Raw genomic sequence first — 27,172 nt, 5'->3', positions numbered from 1 at the left:
ACGATAGCAACTTATTTTTTATTTTTTGTCATTTGTTTAGTATTTTTTATTAATAAACGAATCTTTACATGTTTAAAACAGTTTTTCTATACTTTATTTATTATTAATTTTTATAACAAAACAAAACTTTGATATTTAGTAGATAGAAGATAAACTATGTTCCAAAATTTTAGGAATTATTTAATACTAATTTACGGATTAGTAGATAGATAGTAAACTATATCCCAAAATTTTAGGAATTATTTAATACTAATTTACGATATTTAGTAGATAAATAGTAAACTATGTCCCAAAATTTTAAGAATTATAAGTCAACTAATAAAAAAAATAATTATTGCAGTTATTCTTGGATATTAATCTAATAATTTGCATTTTTTTAATTAAAAAGTAATAAAGTAATAAACTTTAAAGCTAAACTAAAAAACTGAACTTACTATGATATAAAGTTAATAAAAAAATAATTATTTTATAAACATTTTTATAACAAGTAATATAAATAAAATACTCCAGAAATTTACAAGCTTTACTAGATAAATTCTAAACTGGGTTCCAAACTTTTAGGAATTATAAGTTCAACTATATTGTTATAGATAATATTAGTCAGTTCTAAAATAATTATTTACCAACTTGACTAGATACATAGTAGTAGGTTGTGTTGCATATTTTTAGGGATTATTTGTTAAAAGTAGACTCATATAGATAAGATTAGTTAGGAACTAAAAGTTTGAACTTAGTATGATATAAAGTTAATAAAGATATAAACTCTTATCATTCTATTTTTTTATAAAAACAGTTTATGAAATCTTATAAAAATATAAATTTTTTATATTTGTAAAAACCCGAAATTTAACAATTTAAGTTAAAGCTCTAAAACGTACTTACGAGTCAAATACTATTTTTTATTTTTATAAAAAAGAAAATTTTAAACTTAAAGTTTATTGGATGAGTACTATGTGGATATTTATAAAAAGTTATGAACTTTAAATAATAAAATTATACTTTGTAATTTAACCAATAAAATAAACAAACTTTACAATTATAACAACTTATCTTTTATTTTTTGTCTTTTGATTATTAATTTTTATACAAAAAAAAACAATATTTTTTGTCTTTTGGTTATTATTTTTTATAAAAGAACAAAACTTTTACATATGTGTAAACTTATGACATATATCCACCACAATAATGTTATCATAAATATTATACAAATAAGAAAACTATCAGAAACGAGTTTTACAATGCAAAGTGTCGCCCCCGCCGCATCGTGCGGGCACCCTACTAGTAAGTTAATAATAATAAGAGGATATCCATGGATCCCATATTTGACCCGAGAAGACCGGTTTGGATTCTTTAGCTTAAACCCTAGTTTCTTCTAAAACCTTTCTTCTTCCCTAATTCTCAATCTCATTCCACTGATCTGATCATTTCAATCTCTCAGCAGTCATGTACCGGTTCGCTACAGCATTGACTTCATCGATCAGGTAATCACTTCCTCTTCGTTTCGTTCTTTTCATACGTTCATAATTTATTGAAAAATCAAACAAATCTGAACAAATCTGTGATTAATTGTTTTCAGGTCGTCTACATCAAGAAAGCTGGTAACAATCCACTTCATTTTACCCTCAGTTTATTGATTTTATCTTATTGAATTGGTTGATCTTGATAGAATGATAGATTAGGGTTTATACTGTTGTCTTGCTATGTGTGCTTGTTGTTGTTTTGAGACTTTGGGATGATAAAACCGGTTCGGATTGAGTCATTGAAAGTTAAAACCGGATCGGGCCCAACGGATTCGGTTTTGAAACCGGTGTCTGATGACTAGGGCTGTTCATTTTTATTCGAAGAGTTAATTACTGTTTTCGTCCCTGTGGTTTGTCAAAAATCACTATTTCAGTCCATTAGTTTAAAAATTGCAATTTCAGTCCCTGTGGTTTCACTTTCGTAACCCGACCCGAAGTCACCCCAACCCGACATAGAGAATACCCGAAAAACCCGAACCCGAAAAAAACGAGAACATTTAATGTTTTTTTTTGGATGTGTTTTGATTTAGAGTTTTTGGTATCTAAAACATTATGTTTTAGGATTTTTGAATATTATCATATCGTAGTGTCAAATAATATTTGAATTTTGATGATACTCTTTAAGTAGCATGATGAATTTTAATTAAATTTTGCATTTTTTCTAATATTACATCAAAATCCGAAAGCCGAATAACTCGAACATGACCAGCCTAAACTTTAAATGGTTCGGTTATCAGGTCACTTTTTCCTAGCCGAAGACCCGAACAACCTGACCTGAAAGCCGAATAAAAAACCCGAAGAACACCCCTATAGTGATGACTGATGGAAACCCATTTTGGATGGGATCGGTTTCAAACTGGTAGTGGCAGATCTTGAACTTTTAAATTGGGGGAAGGGGGGGGGGGGTTGCTAACTCAATACATATATTTTTTTTTGGAATTTTTTGGTAAAATGTACACTTCGAAGCGAAAAAACAAGGGGTGGGGAACTAAGATCCGCCCATGCAAACCGGATTCAACATATTATATAACTAGTTCTTCTCAAATCGGTTTCAAAACTGGATTCAAATATATACACTCAAACCTGTTTCAAACTGGCGGGTTGGATCCGAACTGGTTTCAAACATGTGCACCTATGCTCTTGGAGGTGGGATCACCTCGGCGGTATTGGGTGTCAGCCCAATGGCCACCAGCCCGCATTCTAACCCGGAGGTGGCGGGTTCGAGTCTTGCTCGTTCCCAATGCCCCTACGATAGCGGATTTACCCCCAGACTCAGGCTTGCTGGGTGGCGGTCTGCGAGGTGGGATCACCTCGGCGGTTGGGAGGACCGTGGAATATCCCCCCCCCCCACCTATGCTCTTGGAGCTACTTCTTGTTCTCTTTTAATGTGAAGTGCACAGCCTAAAAACTTTGAGATCCGAAACCGGCTTGTATGAAACTGGTTTGAACCAGTTTATCTATATAAGCAAGTAAAATTAGTGTGTTTTGCAGCACAAAGGCACTAGGTCTAAGGTTTGACCTTGTACTAAGTGCATCTATTTTCGAGCGCAGTATCTTTCTATGCATATAATATGGTTTCTTGTGAACCACAAAATATTCTTTTGGCGACTTCTAAAAAATTTAAATGATTTGAAATGTGGAAAGGTATCAGGTAGAGTTATTTGGAGCAGAAACTATGTTGCGAAGGATATCGAGTTTGGTACTAGGGCCCGCGCTGCCATGTTGCTTGGTGTTAACCAACTTGCTGAAGCTGTAAAGGTCACAATGGGACCCAAGGTAAAAATTTTCGGTTGTCGTTTTCTTTTTCTGTGTGTTGTGTTTGATGTTTTTATGAAATAAGTTTTAATAATTAACAGCGTAGTTATTAAAGGCGCTAGGCGCACTCAAGGCGCATAGGCCTCGCCTTGGACCTAGGCGCAAAGCGCAAAAAAAGCGAGGGCCTGAGAAAAATAAAGCGCACAATGAAAAAAATATATTATGTACTATGCAGTTAATGCGGTAAAATATCGGATATTGGTCAAGGACCGATATTTGAGATATAGGTTATCTCGGTGAGATATCGGTAATTTTAATATAATGCAAATTTATATATATAACAATTTAAAACTTGATAATTCAGTGATATATCGGTGATATAGCGGTTTTATCGGTCAAATATCGGTTATATCGGTGATATATCGGGTATATCGGCCAAATATCGGTCAATATTGCCGATATTATTGGTACCGATATTTTGACCGATATTATACCAGGGACCGATATGACCGATATAACCGATATATCACCGATATTAACTGCATAGATTATGTATACGAAAAAGAATACTATTCTTCAAATAAAATAAACAAAATCTATTATATAACACTTTATATCATCTATTTAGTACCAAAAGTCATAAAATATTAGTGTAGAAAAATAGTTTTCCCTAGATGTTAGTAGAAATCTGGCGAGAATCTTGTCGGAATGTAGAGAATTTGGCCGGAAACTCTCCGGAATCTAGGAATCTCGCCGGAATGTGTGCCTGAACCATCACCTGGAGAATTAAAGCACAATTTCCTCGACTTAAAGCGCAACTGCCTCGCCTCGCCTGAAAAATGGGCCTAGGCGCAAGGGGCGATGGCTTTTAACAACTATGATTAACAGCAATAAGTTAAAAGATAAGCTAAATAATGAAATTTGTCTAAAAATGTATACTTTTATATACAAAAATGACTCAGGTTAGATAAAACTAAAATCTTGTTGTTATTTTTATGAAATTTATCCTTTTTCTCGCAAATGATTCGATTTTTTGAGAACATTCATTTTTTTTTTGGTGAAATAAGAACTGATTTTTTTTTTTTTTTTTTTACATTTTAATCTAAAGCAGTTGTAGCGTTTTTTCCATTCTTATATCGTATGTTGCAATCAGGGGCGTAATGTGATTATTGAGCAAAGTTACGGAAGTCCTAAGGTCACAAAGGACGGTGTTACCGTAGCCAAAAGCATTAACTTCGAGGAGAAGGCTAAAAATCTCGGTGCTAGCTTGGTCAAGCAGGTTGCTAGTGCAACTAATTCTACTGCTGGAGACGGTAAATATATTTATTATTGTGTATTTTTTTCCTAATGTTCATTAAGAATTGGCAAATTGGAAAATAATAATCCCATCTTTCTGAAATTGGCCGATAATAATCCCAAGTCAGTTATTAGCCAATAATAATCCGACCTCGTCCATTTTTTTCTGTAAAATAGTCCGCCGTTAAAATAGCTTAACGGAGTTAAGTTTTTTCCCTAATTACAAACCGATGTTTTAGGGCTTTTGATCAGAACGAGGATACGAGTCGATTGATGTAAAACTTACCTCAAAATACTGCCCCCAACCCACGAAAACGGTGCTTCAATTCGGGTGTTTAACTTCCAATTAACAAAATTCAAGCCATTTTGAACACAATTTCGAGGTAAGTTTTACATCAATCGACTTGTATCCTCGTTCTTATCAAAAGCCCTAAAACATCGGTTTGCAATTCGGAAAAAAACTTAACTCCGTTAAGCTTATTTTAACGGCGGTCTATTTTACAGAAAAATTGGATGAGGTCGGATTATTATTGGCTAATAACTGACTTGGGATTATTATCGACCAATTTCAGAAAGATGAGATTATTTTTTTCCAATTTGCCTTAAGAATTTTCTAACATGTATTAACCTTTGTCATGTGCTAAAACACTCATATTATGATATACGATATCCTTACAGGTACAACATGTGCTACTGTTCTGACTCAAGCGATATTCAACGAAGGTTGCAAGTCTGTAGCGGCAGGTGTAAATGTTATGGATTTAAGAAGTGGTATCAATATGGCTGTTGATGCCGTTATAACCGATTTGAAGAATCAAGCGTTAATGATAAGTACACCAGAAGAAATAACGCAGGTCTTGTACTTTTCTTCTATTTATTTTTAAATAGTTATTAACTTTTTTCAGTTTTTTTTATAATATTTATTTGAATTAGGTAGCGACTATCTCTGCGAATGGAGAACGTGAGATTGGTGAACTGATAGCAAGAGCTATGGAGAAAGTTGGAAAAGAAGGAGTTATTACAGTTGCTGTAAGTGTGTGTATATATATATATATATATATATATATATATATATATATATATATAGGGGATGGATCATGAGAAAACTAGTTTAAATGAGAAAACCAAAAAACTAACTAAAAAAGCCTAAAAAACATACCAATTTTTTTTTTTAATTTTTATAAAAAATCGCAGGTTTTTATGCATGGAAAAAATTTTCAATAAAATTTTTTTTATTGTATTGCACATGTGCACTATTACGGATATAGTGCACATGTGTCGTACACATATAATGCACATGTGCAGTACAACAATTTTTTTTTTTTGAAATTTTTTTTATATATAAAAACTAGCGATTTTTTTTATAAAAAAATTGTAAAAAAAATTGGTATGTTTTTTAGCTTTTTTTTAGGTTTTTTTTAGTTAGTTTTCTAGTTTTCTCATTTATATGTGTTTTCTCATGATCCTCTCCCTATATATATATACCTATATATATATATATATATATAAACTCGTCCCCTGGTTAATTATTATTTTCAACTTAATTTTTTAAATGAAAAAAATAATTGTTTTGATAACTCTGCAGGACGGTAATACTTTAGATAATGAACTGGAGGTTGTTGAGGGGATGAAGCTAGGCCGCGGTTACATCTCTCCGTATTTTGTTACCGACACAAAGACACAAAAATGTGTATGTTCTCAACTTATTTGAGTTTAGTATCACTGTTTGACCAATAATTATATTAGATTTTGTTCCAATTAATATGTAGTTTCTAATAGTTTAAAATTTTGTATCTTTCTAATTTTTATTATATCGTGTATACTATTTCCAAACACTAAAAGGATCATATTTACCCATTACACCTGATGAAACAGTGGTTAACCAAGAGGTTGGTCCACGTGTCTCGTCAAGTAGAGTTAATCCCTTCTTTCCTCGATCGATGGCCGGGTCGTCCTCTAATCCGTCTCCTGCACAAGGAAACACACCGTGACTCGTAACAAGGAGGATGGGGTGGGGGTTGCTCCTTGTTACCACTCTCCGGCGTGAGAATAAGTATTTGCTTGGGAGCAAGATAAGTATTTAAGTAGTATTTGTGAGAGAGCAGATTAGCGTTACCTCAAACCTGGTTCGGGATGGGTATTTATAGCCGAAGAGCGAAGGAGAAGGGCCTAAAGGGCCGCTAGATGGGCCTAGGACCTGACTAACAACGCATAGCCTTTTGTAGGTGTGTCAGGAGCGCGGAGCGCAGGTCACGGGAGTGTTGGGCGCACCCGGAGGTGTTGCCACGTCCTGCTAGTGTTGTCAGTCTGTCTACTAGCTTTTATGCATGTGGGCTGGGCAGCTGCGCATTGGGTGGTCAGTTGACCGCTGCTGTCAGTGCCCGGGCGGACCACTTGCTGGTTTGGTTACTGAAGTCAAAGTGTCAGTTCCACTTGTTTCGACAATAGGATGCGGTTTTGGACCGCATCGCTATGTGCGGTAACCGCAGTGATTACCGCAACCCTTGTAGACGAAAACAGCCATTTTCATACACAAGGTGAGTCTTCTCATCTTTCCCCGAGTGGGAAAGCAAACCGGGTTCGCGCATGCCCGCACGAACGTAGGTGAGTCCTTGTCGGTAGGGGTAATGAGCCGGGTGGTGGTCACTCGCGCCCAAGCCTGGTGCGGGATTTGGGACCATACCCCTTCAACACCGTACATAAGTTAAAATAAAATAGTTATGACGGATTGACAGTCCGTTTCACTAAATAAATAAAGAGAACAATACGCCTGGAGATGATGCGTAGCAACAACAATGTTTTCCTGCTTGTTTATTCCATAAAACAGACTCATATAAGTTACTGACTTTTGTTTGTTTGCCACCGAATGGGTAAACATGATAACTTATTTTTAATAGACTTTAGAGGTGTGTATATATAGATTTTAGAGTTAAATGCCATTTTAGTTCCTGTGGTTCGGGCCATTTTGCTAGTTTAGTCCAAAGGTTTCATTTTTCACCTGTGGGTTCAAAAAGGTTTCACCGTTGCCATTTTAATCCACTGGGTTAACTTCATCTATTTTTTCTGTTAACGAGAAGGCCAATTCGGTCATTTTATATGTAATTCTGTTAACTAGAAGGGCAATTCGACCATATAAAATGACCGAATTGCCCTTCTTGTTAAGAAAAAAAATGGATGAAGTTAACCCAGTGAACTAAAATGGCAACGGTGAAACATTTTTGAACCCACAGGTAAAAAATGAAACCTTTGGACTAAACTGACAAAATGACCCAAACCACAGGGACTAAAATGGCATTTAACTCTAGATTTTAATTATACTTGTATAGTTTTATATATCAGTGAAGAGAGTACTTGATCAAATCTTACTATCTGTTACATAATCATCTTTTTTGAATTTGGGAAAAACGGGCTCTTGAAATTATCTAGTATTCATTAATCTTTTGGCTTGTTTATGTCGGTTACCGCTTCCATCCACTCTTTTTGTCAGTTGATGGCGTTTTTTAAGTAGTGGACATTTTTTTTGCTGGTAGTTAAGTTTCTCATGTTATGTGAAACCTGTGTTTTGCATGTAGGCAGGAACTAGAGCATCCGTTGATTTTTATTCACGACAAAAAAATTTCGGACTTGAATTCACTTGTCAGGATCTTGGAGCTCGCTGTAGAGGTAACTGAGATAAGTGTTTTACGTTCTCTTAAGTGGGTCAGTGACACATGGGAAATTAGAGGTGGCATTTTTACCCATTTAAGTTATGTATTTTTATTTGTGGTAATTAATTAACGAGTAAAATGCCGTTGTCGTCCCTGATGTGGCATTTTTATCCAAAAAGTTTGAAATTTTGTCATTTTCAGCCAAAAAGTTTGAAATTTTGCAAACTTGAGGGACCCAAATTCACAAAGAGTCATTTTGGATGGAAGAACAAGCAAAAATGACTAAACCTCAGGGACAATTTTGGCATTATACTTTTAACGAAAATTAGCTTAATAGAAAACGGGTCAAAAGTCGGCCAAAGTGTATTTTTAGTGCATTAAACCTTCTAAACCATTTTATTAAAAGATTTAAGTTAGGGAAATTGGCCTGTAATAATCCCACCTAGACCTTATTCGCCATTAATAATCCCACCTCAGAATATTCCCCCCACTAGTCCCACCTTTCACCTATTTTTCTTACAATGGTCCCCCGTTAAAAGAACTTAACGGAGTTAAGCTTTTTTCCAAATTACAAACATATTTTTTAGGGCTTTTGATCAGAACGACGATACGAGTCCATTGATGTAAAACTTGCCTTGAAACGGTGTTCCAAACGATGAAAACAACGCTTCAATTCGGGTGTTTAAATTTCCAATTAACAAAAATCAAGTCACGTGGAGCCTCATTTCGAAGTAAGTTTTACATCAATGGACTCGTATCGTCGTTCTGATCAAAAGCCCTAAAAAATCTGTTTGTAATTTGGAAAAAAGCTTAACTCCGTTAAGCTTTTTTAACGGGGGACCATTGTAGGAAAAATAGGTGAAAGGTGGGACTGGTGGGGGGAATATTCTGAGGTGGGATTATTAATGGCCAATAAGGTCTAGGTGGGATTATTACAGGCCAATTCCCCTTTAAGTTATTATCAAAATAATATATTTGTTTATTATAATCATATTTGACACACTGCTTGTTACACCTGTTTTTACATGTACCAAAAGCTCGACGTTTTGACCCGTTACCCAACCTATCTATTTACCACCTCTATCTAGGCTTAATGCCTCATCTTTAGTACATTTGTTTACTTCTACATCATCACTTGGCATTTCGAAACAGAAACGTAGACCACTGCTAATTGTTGCTGAAGATATCGAAAGTGAGCTGCTGGCAATGCTGATTATTAACAAGCATCAAGCCGGGCTTAAGGTAAGTGTCCAAATTAGCTTTAATTTCATCTGTGTATTTGCCAATCTAACATCACTTTAATTCTTTTTGTACTATTCATTATAAATATTAAAGAAACAATTATATGCTTTATACTCGTAGGTTTGTGCAATTAAAGCTCCCGGTTTTGGAGATAATAGGCGAGCTAATCTAGAAGATTTGGCAGTGCTTACAGGAGGCGAGGTGTGTTAGTTATCGATTTCCTTAATTACTTGTTATTGCGAATTTTCTTAATATGTTACAATCAGTGGCGAAGTATAGAAGGGGCGGGGTGGGGCGCCCGACCCCCCGAACTTTTCGCTAAGCAGTGTTATATATGTAGTTTTCGTATAGAATTTTTTTGGTATATACGTTTTCGACCCCCCCCCCCCCCCCCCCCCTCCCCCCTTCCCCCGTCATTCGGGTCAAGCTTCGCCACTGGTTACAATATCTGTTTGTTCATAGAAATTTAACATTTTAACCCTATTACAATAGTTACGTAAGCTTTTTTCAAACCGTTTGAACTGTTTAGTTGATATATTTTAACCCATTTGACTCATTAGAAACAAAACTGATATCAGATTTACCGATCTGTATCTAAATTAGTCCAAATTGCGACTTCTAGTTACAACCTTGTATATATATAGTGAAAGGTTTAGATACAAAAGGCTCGTATTGTGCGACGGTACGCGACCACCAATATAACGTGCGTAATTATGCAATTAACGTGCGTAATTAGGGTTAACCCAACCCATGCTTAATTAGGGTTTAGCCCAACCCATGCGTAATGATGCGAATAACGTGCGTAATCATGTATTTTAACGTGCGTAATTATGCAAAGTTAATTACTATTGTGCCACCGCGTTCAATGGAAGGCCTAGATTAGATTAGATGTGCGGTTGAGATGCTCGCGTACGTAACCGGCCCCTCTCTCTATATATATGTACTTACAGGGGTGATATGCAGGTTATTAGTGAGGAACGTGGATTAAGCCTTAACGATGTTCAACTCGACAAACTTGGTACTGCAAAAAAGGTTTGTGCTAAAGTTTTATACAAAGTTATTCGACAAACCATAACACTAAAACAATAATTTGGAAACTAGATATTAACAGACTTCGTTCATGGTTTTTTGTGTACTAGGTTACTGTGTCTCTTGATGATACCATAATTCTACACGGTGGTGGTGATAAGAAGCAAATTGAAGAAAGATGCGAAGAATTACGGGCAACGGTTGAGAGTAGTACCGCCATGTTTGACAAAGAGAAAGCACAAGAAAGGTTGTCAAAGTTATCCGGTGGTGTTGCCGTCTTCAAGGTATATTTCTTGAATTAATTTAGGAAAAATTACAAGTTTTGTCCTTTATCTTTATACCACTTTTCAGGCGGTGTCCTTTTTAAAGAATGTTGACAGGCGGTGTCCTTCACTAGGTATTTTGTTGCAAGTTTAGTCCTTTACACCCAACCCAGTTAAAAAACCCTGTTAATTGTTGGGTGTAAAGGACTAAACTTGCAACAAAATACCTAGGTAAAGGACTAAACTTGCAACAAAATACCTAGTAAAGGACACCGCTTGTCAACAATTAACAAGGTTTTTTAACTGGGTTGGGTGCAAAGGACTAAACTTGCAACAAAATACCTAGTAAAGGACACCGCCTGTCAACATTCGTTAAAAAGGACACCACCTGAAAAGTGGTATAAAGATAAAGGACAAAACTTGTAATTTTTCCATTAATTTATTGGTCCATTATTTAGATTTAGGTTGTTTTGGAGCTGGGGTCTCTCTGGAAGCAGCCTCTCTATCCACAAGGATAGAGGTAAGGTTTGCCTACATCCCACCCTCTCCATACCCTACCAATAGCTTTTGTTGTTTGTGGGATGTACCGGGTACGGTTGTTGTTGTTGTAAACATTTGAGTAAACTTTGGACGACTTTAAAGCTTAAAATAGTTAGCCCTGTTTGCTTTTCAGTTAATTTTTTGAAATACCTCAGTCGGACCCAGTCGAAATAAATATAAGAGTAAAGTACACAAATGGTCCTTGTGGTTTACCAAAATTTTGGATTTGGCCCTTAGCTTTCCAAAAGTACACGAATGGTCCCTGTGGTTTGCACTTTGTATTTGTAACGTATTTAGTCCCTAACTTGGACCTGCTAAAACCTATAGATTTGTTGGTTGGGGACTAAATGCGTTACAAAGTGCAAACCACAGGACCATCCGTTTACTTTTCGAAAGCTAGGGACCAAATCCAAAATTTTGTTAAACCACAGGAACCATCCGTGTACTTTTCGAAAGCTAGGGACCAAATCCAAATTTTTGTTAAATCACAGGGACCATCCGTGTACTTTTGGAAAACTAGGGACCAAATCCAGATTTTTGTTAAATTACAGGGACCATCCGTGTACTTTACTCTAAATATAACCTTAAGTAACTACTACTATTATTACATGTATAAGCTAAAATTACGTGCTCTTGTCATCACACGTGCGTATTTTCTTGCAGGTTGGTGGTGCCAGTGAGGCGGAAGTTGGAGAAAGAAAAGATAGGGTAACCGATGCTTTAAATGCTACAAGAGCAGCTGTGGAAGAAGGAATAGTTCCAGGTATAAAAAAGGTTATTTTTGACAGTTTTTTTTTTTTTTTTTTTTTTTTTTTTTTTTTTTATAAAGTGAGTTTGAGAGGTTATACTATACACTTCAAAACTACCATTTTGCAAGTGTTTACGTTTGACTCATTTGGCCCGTTTTGCTTTCAGCTACTTGTTTTTATTTAACCTTTTTGGGATAAATATAAAAGTCCATACTGACCCGTTAAGAAGTAAACGAGTCCCAATTGCTACCTCTAATCTATAACTTTATCGTAGGTGGCGGGGTTGCACTTCTATATGCTACTAGGGTTCTTAAAAGCCTTAAAACCGCAAACGAGGATCAGAAGAGAGGAGTTGAAATAGTCGAAAATGCTCTCAAGGTTTTCTCTCTACACTTTGTTTTATTCTTTATATTTAGAGTTAATTGCTTGGATGGTCCCTGGGGTTTCACGTTTTTACACGTTTAGTCCCCATCTTTGGGAAATAGCAGGTATGCTCCCTATGGTTCGTCATTTTGTTACTCGGATAGTCCCCTGACATTTACTCAGGGGACTATCCGAGTAACAAAATGACGAACCATAGGGAGCATACCTGCTATTTCCAAACTAACTGACAACTACTCGGGGGACTATCCGAGTAACAAAATAACAAACCATAGGGGGTATACCTGCTATTTTCAAAAGGTGGGGACTAAACGTGAAAAAATGTGAAACCACAGGGACCATCCGGGCAATTAACTCTTATATTTATATATAGGGACCATTCCAATATTTATATATTAAGACCACCAATGTGTTGGAACTATTTTATAGGTCACCAAAGTATGATGCCGTTTCATTTTGCACCACTTTTAGTAAAAATAATGCTTAATGATGATGATCTATTTACCATTTGTGAAAGGACAAATATACCCTTGCATCGATCTATCAATAAGCAATGGGTCGATGTAAAAAAGTTGGTTTTTTCTTTTATTTTAGTGTAAAGTACACGGACGGTCCTTGTAGTTGACCAAAATTTTGAATTTGGTCCCTAGCTTTCCAAAAGTACAAAGATGGTTCATATGGTTTGCATTTTGTAACGAATTTAGTCCCCAATTTTTTTTGCCAAAAGTACATGGATGGTCCTTGTGGTTTGTACTTTGTAAAGCATTTAGTCCCTAACTTGCACATGCTAAAACCTTTAGATTTGTTAGCTGGGGACTAAATGCGTTACAAAGTGCAAACCACAGGGACCATTGGTGTACTTTTGAAAAGCTAAATCCAAAATTTTGGTTAACCACAGGGACCATCTGTGTACAATGTTTCTTTAATACACTAGAATCTTGTAAAATGACAAAAAAACAACGTAAATCATTGTTTTTGATAGATCAGTGCAAGGTTATTTTCGAAGGCGTACATTTCATAAGATTTGGTTTTGGACCGAATTTGGTGTTAATGACATCGGGTACAGCATTTGGTGACAGAATAACTAGGGGTGTAAACGAGCCGAGCCCGAGCCCGACTAGGCTCGAGCTCGGCTCGTTATTTTTTTATGAAGCTCGAGCTCGAGCTCGGCTCGGTTCGAGCCTACTTCTCTGAGCTCGAGCTCGGCTCGCGAGTAAAACCCAAAGCTCAAGCTCGGCTCGACTCGGCTCGAGCTATTTCGAGAACAGCCTCAAATGAGCTAAAAGCTCGGCTCGAGCTCGTTTCAACAGCGATTAAGCGAGCCAAAGCTCGGCTCGAGCTCGGCTCACCAATGTTATCATCATTTTTATATTATATATATAAAAAACTAAAATTTTGTTTAGGCTCGTTTGGGCTCGCGAGCCTAAACGAGCTTTGTATTTCAGGCTCGAGCTCCGGCTCGATAACTAAACGAGCTCTATTTCAGGCTCGAGCTCGGGCTCGTTAAGGCTCGACTCGTTCGAGCTTTTAACTGAGCCGATCACGAGTAGCTCTCGAGCCTCCGGGCTTGTTTACACCCCTAAGAATAACCTGAATGAAAAAAAGTTGAATACTTGTATGGGCTCCACATATATTATCCCTAAAATGACTGTTACTAGTTAAAGAAAATTAATATTTATAAAGATAAAAGCGTTACATGATATAGCTATCTATCTTTATTTATTTATAGGCACCTACATTTACAATAATCTCAAATGCTGGCGGTGAGGGTGCATTGGTTCTTGGCAAGCTATTGGAACAAGATGATCTTCGTTTTGGCTTTGACGCTGCCCAAGGTTAGTAAAAACTAAATATACAGTTTTATATAATCAGTTTTTAATGTTTGGATAAACTAATTCTACTTCTGGTTATCTAATTCAAGTAATCATCTTTAGGTAGGAAGTTTCATAGGATTATTATATAAAGAGTAAACTGCCATTTTGGTCCCTGTGGTTTGGTCACTTTTGCCACTTTAGTCCAAAACTCAAACTTTTTGCATCTGGGTCCCTGTGGTTTCAGTTTTATTGCCATTTTGGTCCAAATATGAAACCAGGTCATATTTGTCTTATAAAATCCTGCAATTTTGTCATTTTCCTCAGGGGCAAATCAGGTCATATTTGTCTTATAAAATATGGTATTTATTTATAAAAAAAGGAATGATCATTTTGCACCTGCGGGAAATGACAAAATAGCAGGATTTTATAAGACAAATATGACCTGATTTCACTTTTGGACCAAAATGGCAATAAAACTGAAACCACATGGACCCAGATGCAAAAAGTTTGAGTTTTGGACTAAAGTGGCAAAAGTGACCAAACCACAGGGACCAAAATGGCAGTTTACTCTTATATAAAATAACCTACTTCTGGTTATTTCATATAAGAGTATTCTTGGTGAATTCAAAATTACAAGTTTGCCCCTAAGGTGGGGAATAAGTTGTTTTCAATAAGTTGATTATGTGTTTTTGCTTATAATCATAAGCTTAAGCTGTCTCCAAAACACATAAAAATGGCTCCTTTTTCCACTGTTTTTTTTCCTTTCTGGTGTTTTTATCAATTAATTCAATAAATATTCAAAATGGCCAAACATTAAAAACGTATGATTATTCCAACATTAAAATAAACGAAATAACTAGGGGTGCAAACGAGCAGAGCCGAGCCCAAGCTCGACCGGGCTCGAGCTCGATTAACTTATGAGAGCTCGAGCTCGGCTCATTGGTAATTTCTCTAGCTCGGCTCGGGCTCGGCTCGGCTCGTTTCTTATCTTTTAATTAATATATTAAATAAAAATAATTTAAATAATAAACTCGTTTAGGCTCGCGAGCTCGATAAGTGAAGCTCGGGCTCCTTTACTAAACAAACTTATTTTAGGTTCTGGCTTGGCTCGTTTACTAGACAACTTTAAATAAGGGGTAAATGTTAATATTTTATTAAATATTAATAAAAACTAATATTACACTAAAGCTCGATAAGGTTCGGCTCGTTTCGAGCTTTTTCTCGAGCAGCTCGCTAGCCGCTTGGCTCGTTTGCGTCCCTAGATATAACTCATTGCCGTTTGGAGAAAATTATGATTATTCCAACTTCGTACGATAGAAGTACAATAGAAGCGTATATGTCTTCTACGTCCTTTTCTGTTACTGCTGATTTTTTTTTTCTGGTTATTGAATATCACAATCATTTTTAAAATGCATATCCAAACACTCCTTAATTCTTTCTTCCTAATGTAGCTTATTATTCGATAAAAAAATATGTGTAACTACATGGTGGGTTTGTGTTTCATTAGGAAAATACGTTGACATGGTGAAGGCTGGAATTATAGATCCGCTAAAAGTTGTGAGAACGGCTTTAGTAGATGCTGCCAGGTAAATTAGTAGCAAGTTTTATCGCTTAAATTACTTTTTGAGTAAACTTCCGTTTTGCTCCCTGTGATTTGGTCACTTTAACGGTTTTGCCCCAAACCTTTAAAAATAGCCATTTTACTCCCTGATGTTTTGGTTTTGTTGCCAGTTTGCTCCCCGCGGGGAGCAAAATGGAAAAACAAACAATTTGGATGGAGTTAGAGGCGGGGAGCAAACTGGCAAAAAAATCGAAACATCAGGAAGTAAAATGGCTATTTTTAAAGGTTTGGAGCAAAACCGTTAAAGTGACCAAACCACAGGGAGCAAAACGGAAGTTTACTCTTACTTTTTTGTCCATCGTTACCATTTTTCATATTCACTTATGAAAAATGTTGAAACTTGAAACTTGAATTTGTGTTTCGAGTCTTTCTAGTAGACAGTTGACTAGTGGTCAAATGTTGAGTTTATGTTACTTGTGTGATTTATTCTTCATATTTTTGATGTGTTTATAAATGATGTGCATGTGTGCAGTGTGTCGCTATTGTTGACCACCGCTGAGTCAACCATTGTGGATCGTCAAGGAGAGAAAAACCCACTCGCAAATCGGATGCCGAACATGGATGATATGGGAATGGGATTTTAGTTTCAACCGACATTCAGCAGTCGCAAGATGCCATTATTCGATTCCTAGTATAATTTTGTTGGAAGTTTTTTTAGTAGCATTTTTTTTTGAAAATGTAATACGGGAGGAGGTATATTAAAGGATACAAACAAAGATTGCTAGAGATAAACATAAGTAAAGATTATCTTTATCGAAAATTCGAAATCTTACTTGATCTTCCATGATATTGTGCACTTGGTCAACATCGGTCTTGCTATCGTTCGAGCGTCTCTATCAGTATCAAGACGCTAAACGTTAACATGGTCATCACGATATTGTGCTCTTTGTTAACGTCAATCTTGCTATCGTTAGTGTCTTCGTTAGTATTAAGACACTCAACATTAACATGGTCTTAACAAGTTAATAACCTTTGATAGTACCAAGCTACTTGGCAATAGTAACTTAACTACTTCAGTCTTTATCAGGGGCATCTTATGTTTTGACTTCTTTAGCAGCAAGTATTCTCATTGGTTAAAAAGTATGTTTTGACTTCTTTAGCAGCAAGTATTCCCTCAAAATCAATCCATCCGCCCCCTGGTTTTTTTCCATTCCATTCCCTCTTCACCCATCATTAACACACCACAAGCCACCATCGTTGCTACCACCACCCACCACCACCACAGCCGTCATCCGCCGACGTCACCCACCTCCGCCGCCACCTGCCACCTACCGCCGCCACCCACCATCGCCACTGCCACCTACAATCATCGCTACCACCCACCTTCGATCATCGCCGCCACCATTGCCACTGCCACCACCGTCACCGCTATCAACCGCCACCACCCACCGCTACCACCCTCCGACAACCGTCGCCACTGCTACCACCTCCGACCACCACCGCCACCTACCTCCACTGTCATCCACCACCACCACCACCACCGTCATCCGCCGCCGTCACCCACCTCCGCCGCCACCCGCCACCTACCGTCGCCACTACCACCTACAATCATCGCTACCACCCACCTTCGATCATCGCCGCCACCATTGCCACTGTCACCTCCGATCACCACCGCCACCGCTATCAACCGCCACCACCCACCGCTACCACCTCCGACAACCGTCGCCACTGCTACCACCTCCCACCACCACCGCCACCTACCTCCACCATCATCCACCACCACCATCGTTGTCACCATCCGCCGTCATCTCCACCCACCACCACCGCTAACCACCGCCGTCGCTACAACTGAAACCTAGCACTACGCACAATCTGATTTTATTCCTTCGTCGTTTTCGCAAACTAAACAACAAAAAGTAATTGTTCATTTCATTCACACATGGTAACCAAACAAGACATCAAATGGTAATAATCAATTCCATTACCCCGTCGATTTCCATTCCCCTGTCCATTCCATTAGCTCATACCAAACAGACCCTTAATTTTACTTAACCCCAAGGCCCAAACAACATGTATTTCAATCGGGCCTAAATCATAGTAAACACTAAAATAAGCCCAAAACGAAATATTCAAATCACTTGTTTGAATAAAAAATATTGAAAAAATATTTATATATTATTCGAACATTTCCCCAAATTTGCTTGTTGCTCGAACCACCAACAGCTGCAACCCATACGCCATTCATAGTTTCTCACACACATTTTTCGGTTAGTTTTTCTCTAAAATCTTGCATTGTTTTATCTAGTCAACTCAATGTCAAACACAATTTGAACCCTTTAATGTTTGTTTGTTTGCATGCATTTTGAATTTTTGATCTGATTGATTTGATCTATATATATGTTTGTTTATATGGTTACTGTCAAAATTGATTCTTGTTTGCTTTGATTAAATGGATGTAGAAGATTAATCTGAATGGACAACTGATCAAAGACTGTTTATAAGATCCAATTTACATAGATTAAACATATCAATTTTGGATCAAAGTGAAAAAAAAAGGGTTTTTTTTAATACCGACCCGGAACCCGTTCTGACCCGACCCGTTTCAACCCGAACCAAAACCACCCTTTTTTAATTGACCCATTTTCCCGAACCCGTTTTGACCCGCCACCCGACCCTAGAGGTGTACAAAAAACCGGTTTAGAACCGAAACCGTTTTTTTTATAGACGGAAAAACCAGTTTCAACCCGAACCGAACTGGTGGTTTGTATACCGGTTAGTATTCTTGATCTTTGAAACCGGTTTAAAAACCGAAACCGGTCTTAAAAACCAAAACCGGTCTTAAAAACCGAAACCGGTCTTAAAAACCGGTCTTAGAACCGAAACCGGTGTTTTTAACCGTTTTTTTAAAAAACCGGTTTCAACCCGAACCGAACCGGCGGTTTGTATACAGTTAGTATTCTTGATCTTTGAAACCGGTTTATGATAAAAACCGGTTTTTTGGCCCAAATCAGTTTTTAACTGAACCGAATCGATTAGTACCCAGTTCGGCATCCCACTATGTAAAACCGATTATAAATCCGAGCCGGTTTTTTCAAAAACCGGTTTTTTCCCGACCAAAAAAACCGGTTCGGTTAAAAACGGGACTGGTTTAAAAAAAAATCCGATTTGTACACCTCTACCCGATCCACCTGTTTTGCCAGGTGTATTAAAGAGAGCAAAAGGTTTTGATCATATCCAGAAAATTCCTGAAATTTTGGTAATTAAATCGGGTCACAAAATGATTGAAATCATAAGTGTATGATGTTAATTACTGTTTTCGTCCCTGTGGTTTGTCAAAAATCACTATTTCAGTCCATTAGTTTAAAAATTGCGATTTCAGTCCCTGTGGTCTCACTTTCGTAACCATTTCAGTCCACCTCGTAACTATTTCAGTCCCTGTACTTAACAGAATAATGGATTGAAATGGTTACGAAAGTGAAACCACAGGGACTGAAATGGTTACGAAAGTGAAACCACAGGGACTGAAATCACAATTTTTAAACTAATGGACTGAAATAGTGAATTTTGACAAACCACAGGGACGAAAACAGTAATTAACTCTTTTAAAAAAAAATCCGATTTGTACACCTCTACCCGGCCCACCCGTTTTGCCAGGTGTATTAAAGAGAGCAAAAGGTTTTGAATTTGATCATATCCAGAAAATTCCTGAAATTTTGGTAATTAAATCGGGTCACAAAATGATTGAAATCATAAGTATGATAAAAAAAATTTGGCGGAAATGTTTCATACTTCCTTGTTGTTGGATGCAGTAAGCTAAGCCTACTCTAGTGTGGATCATGGGGACTAGCGTTGATGCTGCACATACGGTAGCTATATAACGTCATTGTTTTAATCGGCTTAATACTAGAATAGTTCATTTATGAGAAGCTAAATATTGTCTAATTGGTTGCAGGAAGGAACCGAAAGCGCTCTTAGTGTAAAGAAGCCCAAAGTTGTGTTTGTTCTAGGTGAGGACTTCTATAGTTCTATTTAGGCTTGTAAACCGTGTTCGTTCATTTAAATTTAACCGAACACGGACATATAACCGAACAATTTTTTTTGTTTGTGTTCGTTCATTACGAAAATGAGCATGTTCATGTTTGTTTGTTTAAGACCTAAAAGAACAGTTCACGAACGTAAACGAACATAAACAAACAAACAAATGTAAATGAACGTAATTTAACACACAATAAACAACGCAAATGAACATAATTGAAGAAACATAAATGAACATAATTTACAAAACATAAACGAACATAAAGTAATTTTTTATAGAGTAAATTACTTTTTGAGTCCTTTTGTTTTAGTGATTTTAACCATCTGAGTCCAAAATCAAAATGTTTAACGCTCTGAGTCCCTAGACGCTTTTTTTTATAACCATTTGAGTCCAAATTTTAACCTTTTGAGTCTATTTTTGGACTCAAACCGTTATAAAATGAACAAAATTGGACTCAAAACGTTATAAAATAAATGGCTAGGGACTCAGGGCGTTAAACTTTTTGATTTTCGACTAAAGTGGTTAAAACCACTAAAACACAGGGACTCAAAAAGTAATTTACTCTTTTTATATAAATTAGTGATTACTTATGATAAATTCCATTGGAAAACTCATTTTTATTACTAGAAAGCTCAATTACCAATTAGTTATATTTATATAAGTAGATAGAAAGTTCCATTTATGTTTAATATTTATATAAATATAACTACTTGTGTATTTAACTTGAAACAAACATAAACGAACGAATATAAACAAATGTAAATAAATGAACATAGATGAACGAACATAAATGGACGTTCATGAACATAAATGAACGAAGAAATGTGTCCATGTTCGTTCGTTTAATTAAATGAACAAAAAATTGTGTTAATGTTTGTTCGTTTATTAAATAAACGAACTTCCACTGAACCAGTTCATGAACGTTCGGTTCGTTTACAGGCCTACAAATAATCATGTTTAGAAAAAAAAAGCTTTGAATAAAAAATAAGAATTTTGCAACATTTTACTGGAAATGTCTCGCATATCCTTCAATAAGTGTCTTCTCTTACATCGAGCAGGAGGCCCGGGCAGTGGCAAGGGTACACAATGTGCAAATATCGTAGAACACTTTGGGTATACGCATCTCAGTGCCGGAGATCTTCTCCGGGCCGAAATAAGTTCCGGATCTGAAAACGGGTATGTTTTCTTTTGACCTGTTTGACCCATAATTGTCAATAGACAATAGTGGTCGCTATAGGGAATAGCGTAGCGTATTGGTCGAAGGTCACTACATGATATGCAGCCATTAACAGCGGGATTTCAGTTATTTTATTTTTATTTTTTTAAATATAAATAACGATTAAATATAGCTGGATTTTTCGATTTTTCTTAAATAGCGTATATACCAGGGTATTTTCAGATAATATACATATAAACTTTTTTTAACTTTTTTTCTAGCGTATCGCTATTTATAAAATAGCTTCCGTTATTTATCGCTATTCGCTATCTATGCAGTTAATGCGGTAAAATATCGGATATCGGTCGAGGTCCGATATTTGAGATATAGGTTATCTCGGTGAGATATCGGTGGGATATCGGTGATTTTAATACAATGTAGAATTTATATATATAGCAATTTAATACTAACTAGAATTACGACCCGCCGCAATGCGGCGGGGATTCTTTAGTTATAACTAAGTCGATTTAAGACGCGTATGTTATGTTGAACCTGTCAAACGCGAAAAAATAGACGATGTAAAAACGTTCACCCACACACGCACGTTGCGTCGTGTTAACTCGTAAAATTTAAAACGAAACGTAAAAACGTTAAACCAAAGACGCACGTTCCGATGTGTTAAGTCACAAAATTTAGAACGAAGTATAAAGCGAAAAATTTGCGGAAAACAAAAACTATAAAGGACCAAAGCTGAAAATAAAAAAAAGTTGTGAGGATAGATTGCAAAAGATAAAAAGTTTTGTGTTAAAAGTAAAAAAAAAACAAATAGTTTTGGGTTAAAAGTAATTTATGAAATACTTTTGAGTGAAGTAAAAACATTAATTTTTTTTAAAAACCCCCAAAAGCCAAGGTTTTAACAACCATATGCATAACCATTTTTTGTTTAAAAAACCCCAAAGCCAAGATTACCACACATAAGTAAAAAAAATCAAAGTGGTTAAATTGCAAAAGATTGAAACTTTTGAATTAGAAGTGAAAAATCAAATTAATCAAAGTAGTTAAATCGTATAAGGTAGAAACTTTTGAATTAGAAGTGGAAAATCAAATTAATCAAAAGGGTTAAATTGCCAAAGATTTAAACTTTAAACTTAAATTGTGAAATATTAAAACTTTAGGGTTAAAAGGAAACAAAGACTAAACTTTAAACTTAAATTGTTAAAGATAAAAACTTTAGGGTTACAAAGTAAAATTATAGTTTTTTTTTTTGAAAACCCCCCTAAGCACATCTTACAACACAATAATGCATATTCAAGTTGCTTCTTTATAAGTTGATAATAATTCAGTGATATATCGGTGATATATCGATTATATCAGTCAAATATCGGTGATATAACGGTTATATCGGTCAAATCATAACCGGTCAAATATCTGTCAATATCGCTGATAATATCGGTACCGATATTTTGACCGATATTTGAGACCGATATTTTACTGGGCGACCGATATGACCGATATATCACCGATATATCACCGAGATTAACTGCATAGTAATCGCTATTAACAACTATGGTTTGACCACTGGAAATAAATATATAAATTTTGTGTTGATACATTATAGGACCATGATCCAGAACATGATTTCTGAAGGAGTAATCGTTCCGCCAGAAGTAACCATTAAGCTTCTTGAAAAAGCAATTATGGAAAGTGAGAACGACAAGTTCCTGATCGACGGGTTTCCCCGTAATGAGGAAAACCGTGCAATGTTTGAGTCAGTCGTAAGTTGTGACCAAATTTACATAAAAAAATGTTTATTTATTGGTAAAGAAGTTATAATCTTATGGTAATATACAGACCGGAATTGTACCCGAGTTTGTTCTTTTCTTTGATTGTTCTGAGGAAGAGATGGAGAGGCGCCTCTTAAGCCGCAACCAGGTTCGGTATACAACTTGATTAATTTTACTAGTTTTTATTTTTAGAGTTAATTGCCATTTTAGTCCCTGTGGTTTGGGTCATTTTGCCAGTTTAGTCCAAAGGTTTCATTTTTAACATCTGGATCCAAAAAGGTTTCATCGTTGCCATTTTGGTCCAACTGACTTAACTCCATCCATATCTGTTAAGTCTGCCAAGGGCATTTTTGTCATTTCATTTAAAAGAAAAAGCCATAAAGAAAAAAGGGTTAATAAAAAGAAAAGGGTTAATAAAAAGAAAAAAGGCTTAAACGAACCAAAGCTCGGCTCGAGCTCAGCTTACCAAAGTTATTACTTTAAATCATATGGGCCTAAGTTGAAACCATTGGGTTATAATCATCATTATCATTTATATGTAAAAAAACTAAAATTATGTGTGGGCTCGTTTATGCTCGGAGCCTAAACGAGCTTTGTATTTCAGACTCCAACTCGAGCTTGGACTCGATAACTAAACGAGCTGTATTTCAGGCTTGAGCTCGCGCCCAGGCTCGTTAAGGCTCGGCTCGTTCTAACTTTTAACCGAGTCCATCCCAAGTAGCTCTCGAGCCTCTAGGCTTGTTTACACCCCTAATTTTATGAATAATTATTGTATTATATTAAAAATAATTTATAATGTGTTTGAATAAGTCAATATAGGGGCTTGAAGACATCCGAGTAACACTTTCGGCGACCCACTCAACCCGTTTGACTCGTGCTATGTTTAAAAAACTCGGCCCAATTGATATTTCATACTTATGACTTAAACCATAACCACAGTCGACCCATATTCAAGTACATGGGTCAAAATTCCCACCTCTTTCATACGTATGATTTAAACCATAACCACAGTCGACCCATATTCAAGTACATGGGTCAAAATTCCCACCTCTAGCGAATGTGTCAGCCCAATGGCCACCAGCCCGCATTCTAACCTGGAGGTGGCGGGTTCGAGTCTTGCTCGTTCCCAATGCCCCTACGGTAGCAGATTTACCCCCAGACTCAGGCTCGCTGGGTGGCGGTCTGCGAGGTGGGATCACCTCGGCGGTTGGGAGGACCGTGGAATATCTTTTTTTTTTTTCTTTTTTTTTTTACTTGAGCCATACTACTTTTTTAACTATTTGAATTTAACTTTGTTGTATGAAGGGAAGAGTAGATGATAACATTGACACAATAAGGAAGCGGTTTAAGGTTTTCGTTGAATCTAGTCTCTTTGTTATCAACTATTACAACTCAAAGGGGAGGGTCAGAAAGGTAAACAAACTACTTTTTTATCTTTTTTTTTTTTTTTTTTTTTTTTTTTTTTTTTTATCATTGTTACTACTGGTATGGTATGCTGAAAATTTTGTTAGTAATATTGTGACGACTAATTTAAACTTGATCGATCATAGATCGATGCCGCTAAGCCGGTTGCCGAAGTTTTTGAAGCAGTTAAGGCTGTTTTCACCCCTGTTGATGACAAGGTATATTTATAAATTTAATGCCAGTAATTTATATCCATGTTTAAAATACAAAAGTCTCTTAACGTGTGACCGTACGCGACCAACAAAATAACGTGCGTAATTATGATATAACATGCGTAATTAGGGTAAAAACCAACCTATGCGTGATTTTGTGTTTTGACTATGCGTGATTCCTTCTTCATGCGTAATTAGGGTTTGAAATTTATAACGTGCGTAATTTACAAATGAACATGCGTAATTAAGTTGCGTGCCGTCGCATGTTAAGGAGCTGTTGTACGTTAACCTTCCCCTATATATGTATGTATGTGTGTGTTTGTCTCTAGCTTTATGGTGTAATTGTTATATTTTGCAGGCTGCTGCCTAGGTGATATCCAATCGAGGTAAAAACCAAATATGCTTAGTTTTTTGTTTAGGCGGGTTGTATAACGGGTCAAAATGGGTTGGGCAGGTTTAAAAGCAAGTCAGATGGACTCGGCCATTCGGGTCAAAGCGGGTTAACCTGCTATATTTTTTGTTTTATTTTTATGATAACATATTTGTAGAATGCAATTTTAACATATATAGTTATAGGATTAGGTTCAAGAGTGAACACTAGTGTAGCTTGCGAACTGAGTGAACTAATCCTGGCCATACACGTGTGTAGATCAATGGTCAGGATTTGATGTTGAAATACACTAGTGTATTTTACGATTTGATGATGAGATTCTGGCCATACACGCAGTGGCGGACCCAGGAAATTTTTTCATGGGGTGCGAAAATTTTTTGGGGTCGTTTGGCCATTACTGTATTATAATTTTTTTCGGAACGGTTCAAGTCGGGTCGAGTTAGGTCGGTCAAGTCAGCATATTCGGAAGTTTATATATCATAAGGTGCTCTTTAATATAATCCAACTTTACTATTGAGGAATCACCCATTATGTGACTCATAAATCTTGTTATAAACCAAATAAAAGCATTAAAATTTTACCAATTAATATGATTCTCATTCAAATCAATAATCACATTATCACATTTTACTATGAATTTCATATAATCACTTTGGAACTTTTTTTTAGTGAATTGGGGAAATTACAAAAAAAAAAAAAGAAAAAGAAAAAAAAAGACTCTTCAGTTAAAAGTTTGTCAAAATATCAGGTCATCTTCTTTGGCGAAAATAGAAAATTGAAATTTTAATACAAAGAGTTGCAATAGAATTTTTTTAATCTTGATTTACGTACATTAGTAAGAAACTCTACCGACCAATATACATTAAATAAGAAACAAATAAGAAGGATACAACACTTCTTTAGTTTTTTTTTTTATTGTTGCCAAAGTAAACACCTTCAAATGGAGGATTATAAGATATATTTATGTAAAAAATAGTAAATTATAACTAAATAAATAAAATAATAGAGTAAAGACATAAATTAAATAAAAGTCAAACAAAATCATTCTATTCTACTAAATTAGTAGAGATAATATTTGTTATTGTGTGAGAACCTTTTACTCTAACTAAAAATACTTAAATGAAACAATAAAATAAAAAAAAAAAGTAAACCAAAAAAGATTAATTAAATTAAATAAATCAACAATTGTAAAACATTATAACTAAGAATTCAGTTGACTGACTATAAAATCTCTCCTTTTTATTATTTTAGTTTTTTTGTGTTTCTAAGTTCTAAGTTAGAAAAAAAAGGGTTTAGTGAGATGTATACTTAATAGACTTTAGAGCCTACATCTAGCTATCATGATCACATGAAAGAAAACTTTGCAGTACATAGTGGGTAGACTTAATAGACTCTAGAGCATACATCTAGTTATCATCTTTCTCATATCATCTTCTACCTACATCTCAAACAGCTCTGCAACTATACAATGGCCGGAGAAAAAAATTCGATGAAACCTTTCTCACTTTCTCTCTTCCAATGTACATCAGACAATTCAAGGGGTGCGACTGAAAAATTCTAAGGGGTGCGATCGGGTTTTTTCCTTAAAAAATACACTATTTTTTTTCTTTCAAAGGGTGCGCCCGCCCACCCACCCATGAACTTAGGTCCGCCCCTGCATACACGTGTGTAGATCAATGGCTAGGATTTGTTCACTCAGTTCGCAAATACACTAGTGTTCACTCTAGAACCCCACCCTATAGTTATATACTCTACATTGTCCAACTTATTTACAAAATATATAGAAGTTTTTGCCACTCATAACAAAAAGGCAAGGAATCACATTTAATACTAAAACAATATAAGTATTTTGCAGTGGGTGAGATTTTAATGGGTATGGTTGTCACTATTGTAACACAATACGTAATCGTTCGTTGCTTATTTGTCATTGCAGTGGTGGTTGAAACGCGAATGTATGATGTGACCATGAGACAGTATGATGGCTTAGTTTTAGGGTACTCCGGTAATCATAAGACGCGACGTATCTTTTTTACATGATGAGTTGTAAATCAACATTGTCATCTATTGTTCTCAAACTATAAGTTATATCCTTGATGATTTATGAACACCCCTTTATCATACTAATAATTTAGCTTATCTGACTAATATATGAGACCATATGGAGTTCCATTCTAAAACCAACTGACAATAGTGGGAATAACTTAAGGTCAACGACTATAAGGAATTTAGGGGATGTTTGTTTCAGCTCTTAATGTATTCTTAATGGTTCAGATTATTTGTTTCGTGAGCAGATGTCTGAATGGTTCAAACATTTGTATCTGAATGGTTAAGCATTATACTGAGTCTGAACGATTAAGACCTCTTATCTGAATTGGTCAGATATTTACATCTG

At 36.0% G+C, this 27,172-nt stretch overlaps 3 protein-coding genes across 3 annotated transcripts; all 3 read left to right on the top strand.

Moving 5' to 3' along the window:
* Positions 1–1,334: 1,334 nt before the first annotated feature.
* On the top strand, positions 1,335–16,639 carry LOC110935518 (chaperonin CPN60-like 2, mitochondrial). The gene is made up of 17 exons (XM_035989663.1): positions 1,335–1,481; positions 1,577–1,598; positions 3,165–3,296; positions 4,429–4,588; positions 5,250–5,425; positions 5,505–5,600; positions 6,157–6,261; positions 8,148–8,234; positions 9,371–9,460; positions 9,581–9,661; positions 10,424–10,492; positions 10,600–10,773; positions 11,956–12,055; positions 12,316–12,419; positions 14,152–14,257; positions 15,744–15,822; positions 16,330–16,639. Exons 1-17 carry the CDS (start codon positions 1,444–1,446, stop codon positions 16,439–16,441), a joined length of 1,731 nt encoding a protein of 576 aa, XP_035845556.1. The 5' UTR covers positions 1,335–1,443; the 3' UTR covers positions 16,442–16,639.
* An 80-nt stretch (positions 16,640–16,719) lies between these two features.
* LOC118491302 (velvet complex subunit 2-like) lies at positions 16,720–18,298 on the top strand. Its single transcript, XM_035988938.1, has 3 exons — positions 16,720–16,782; positions 16,958–17,518; positions 18,257–18,298. Exons 1-3 carry the CDS (start codon positions 16,720–16,722, stop codon positions 18,296–18,298), a joined length of 666 nt encoding a protein of 221 aa, XP_035844831.1.
* Positions 17,967–26,914, top strand: LOC110935517 (UMP-CMP kinase 3). The gene is made up of 10 exons (XM_022177900.2): positions 17,967–18,064; positions 19,607–19,663; positions 19,750–19,804; positions 20,892–21,009; positions 22,608–22,764; positions 22,841–22,921; positions 24,079–24,186; positions 24,324–24,395; positions 24,748–24,775; positions 26,714–26,914. Exons 2-9 carry the CDS (start codon positions 19,634–19,636, stop codon positions 24,757–24,759), a joined length of 633 nt encoding a protein of 210 aa, XP_022033592.1. The 5' UTR covers positions 17,967–18,064; positions 19,607–19,633; the 3' UTR covers positions 24,760–24,775; positions 26,714–26,914.
* Positions 26,915–27,172: the final 258 nt, after the last annotated feature.

Source organism: Helianthus annuus, chromosome 4 (assembly GCF_002127325.2).
Source record: "Helianthus annuus cultivar XRQ/B chromosome 4, HanXRQr2.0-SUNRISE, whole genome shotgun sequence".
In the NCBI taxonomy this organism is placed as follows: Eukaryota; Viridiplantae; Streptophyta; class Magnoliopsida; order Asterales; family Asteraceae; genus Helianthus; species Helianthus annuus.
This window is presented reverse-complemented; position numbering and strand designations above follow the sequence as displayed.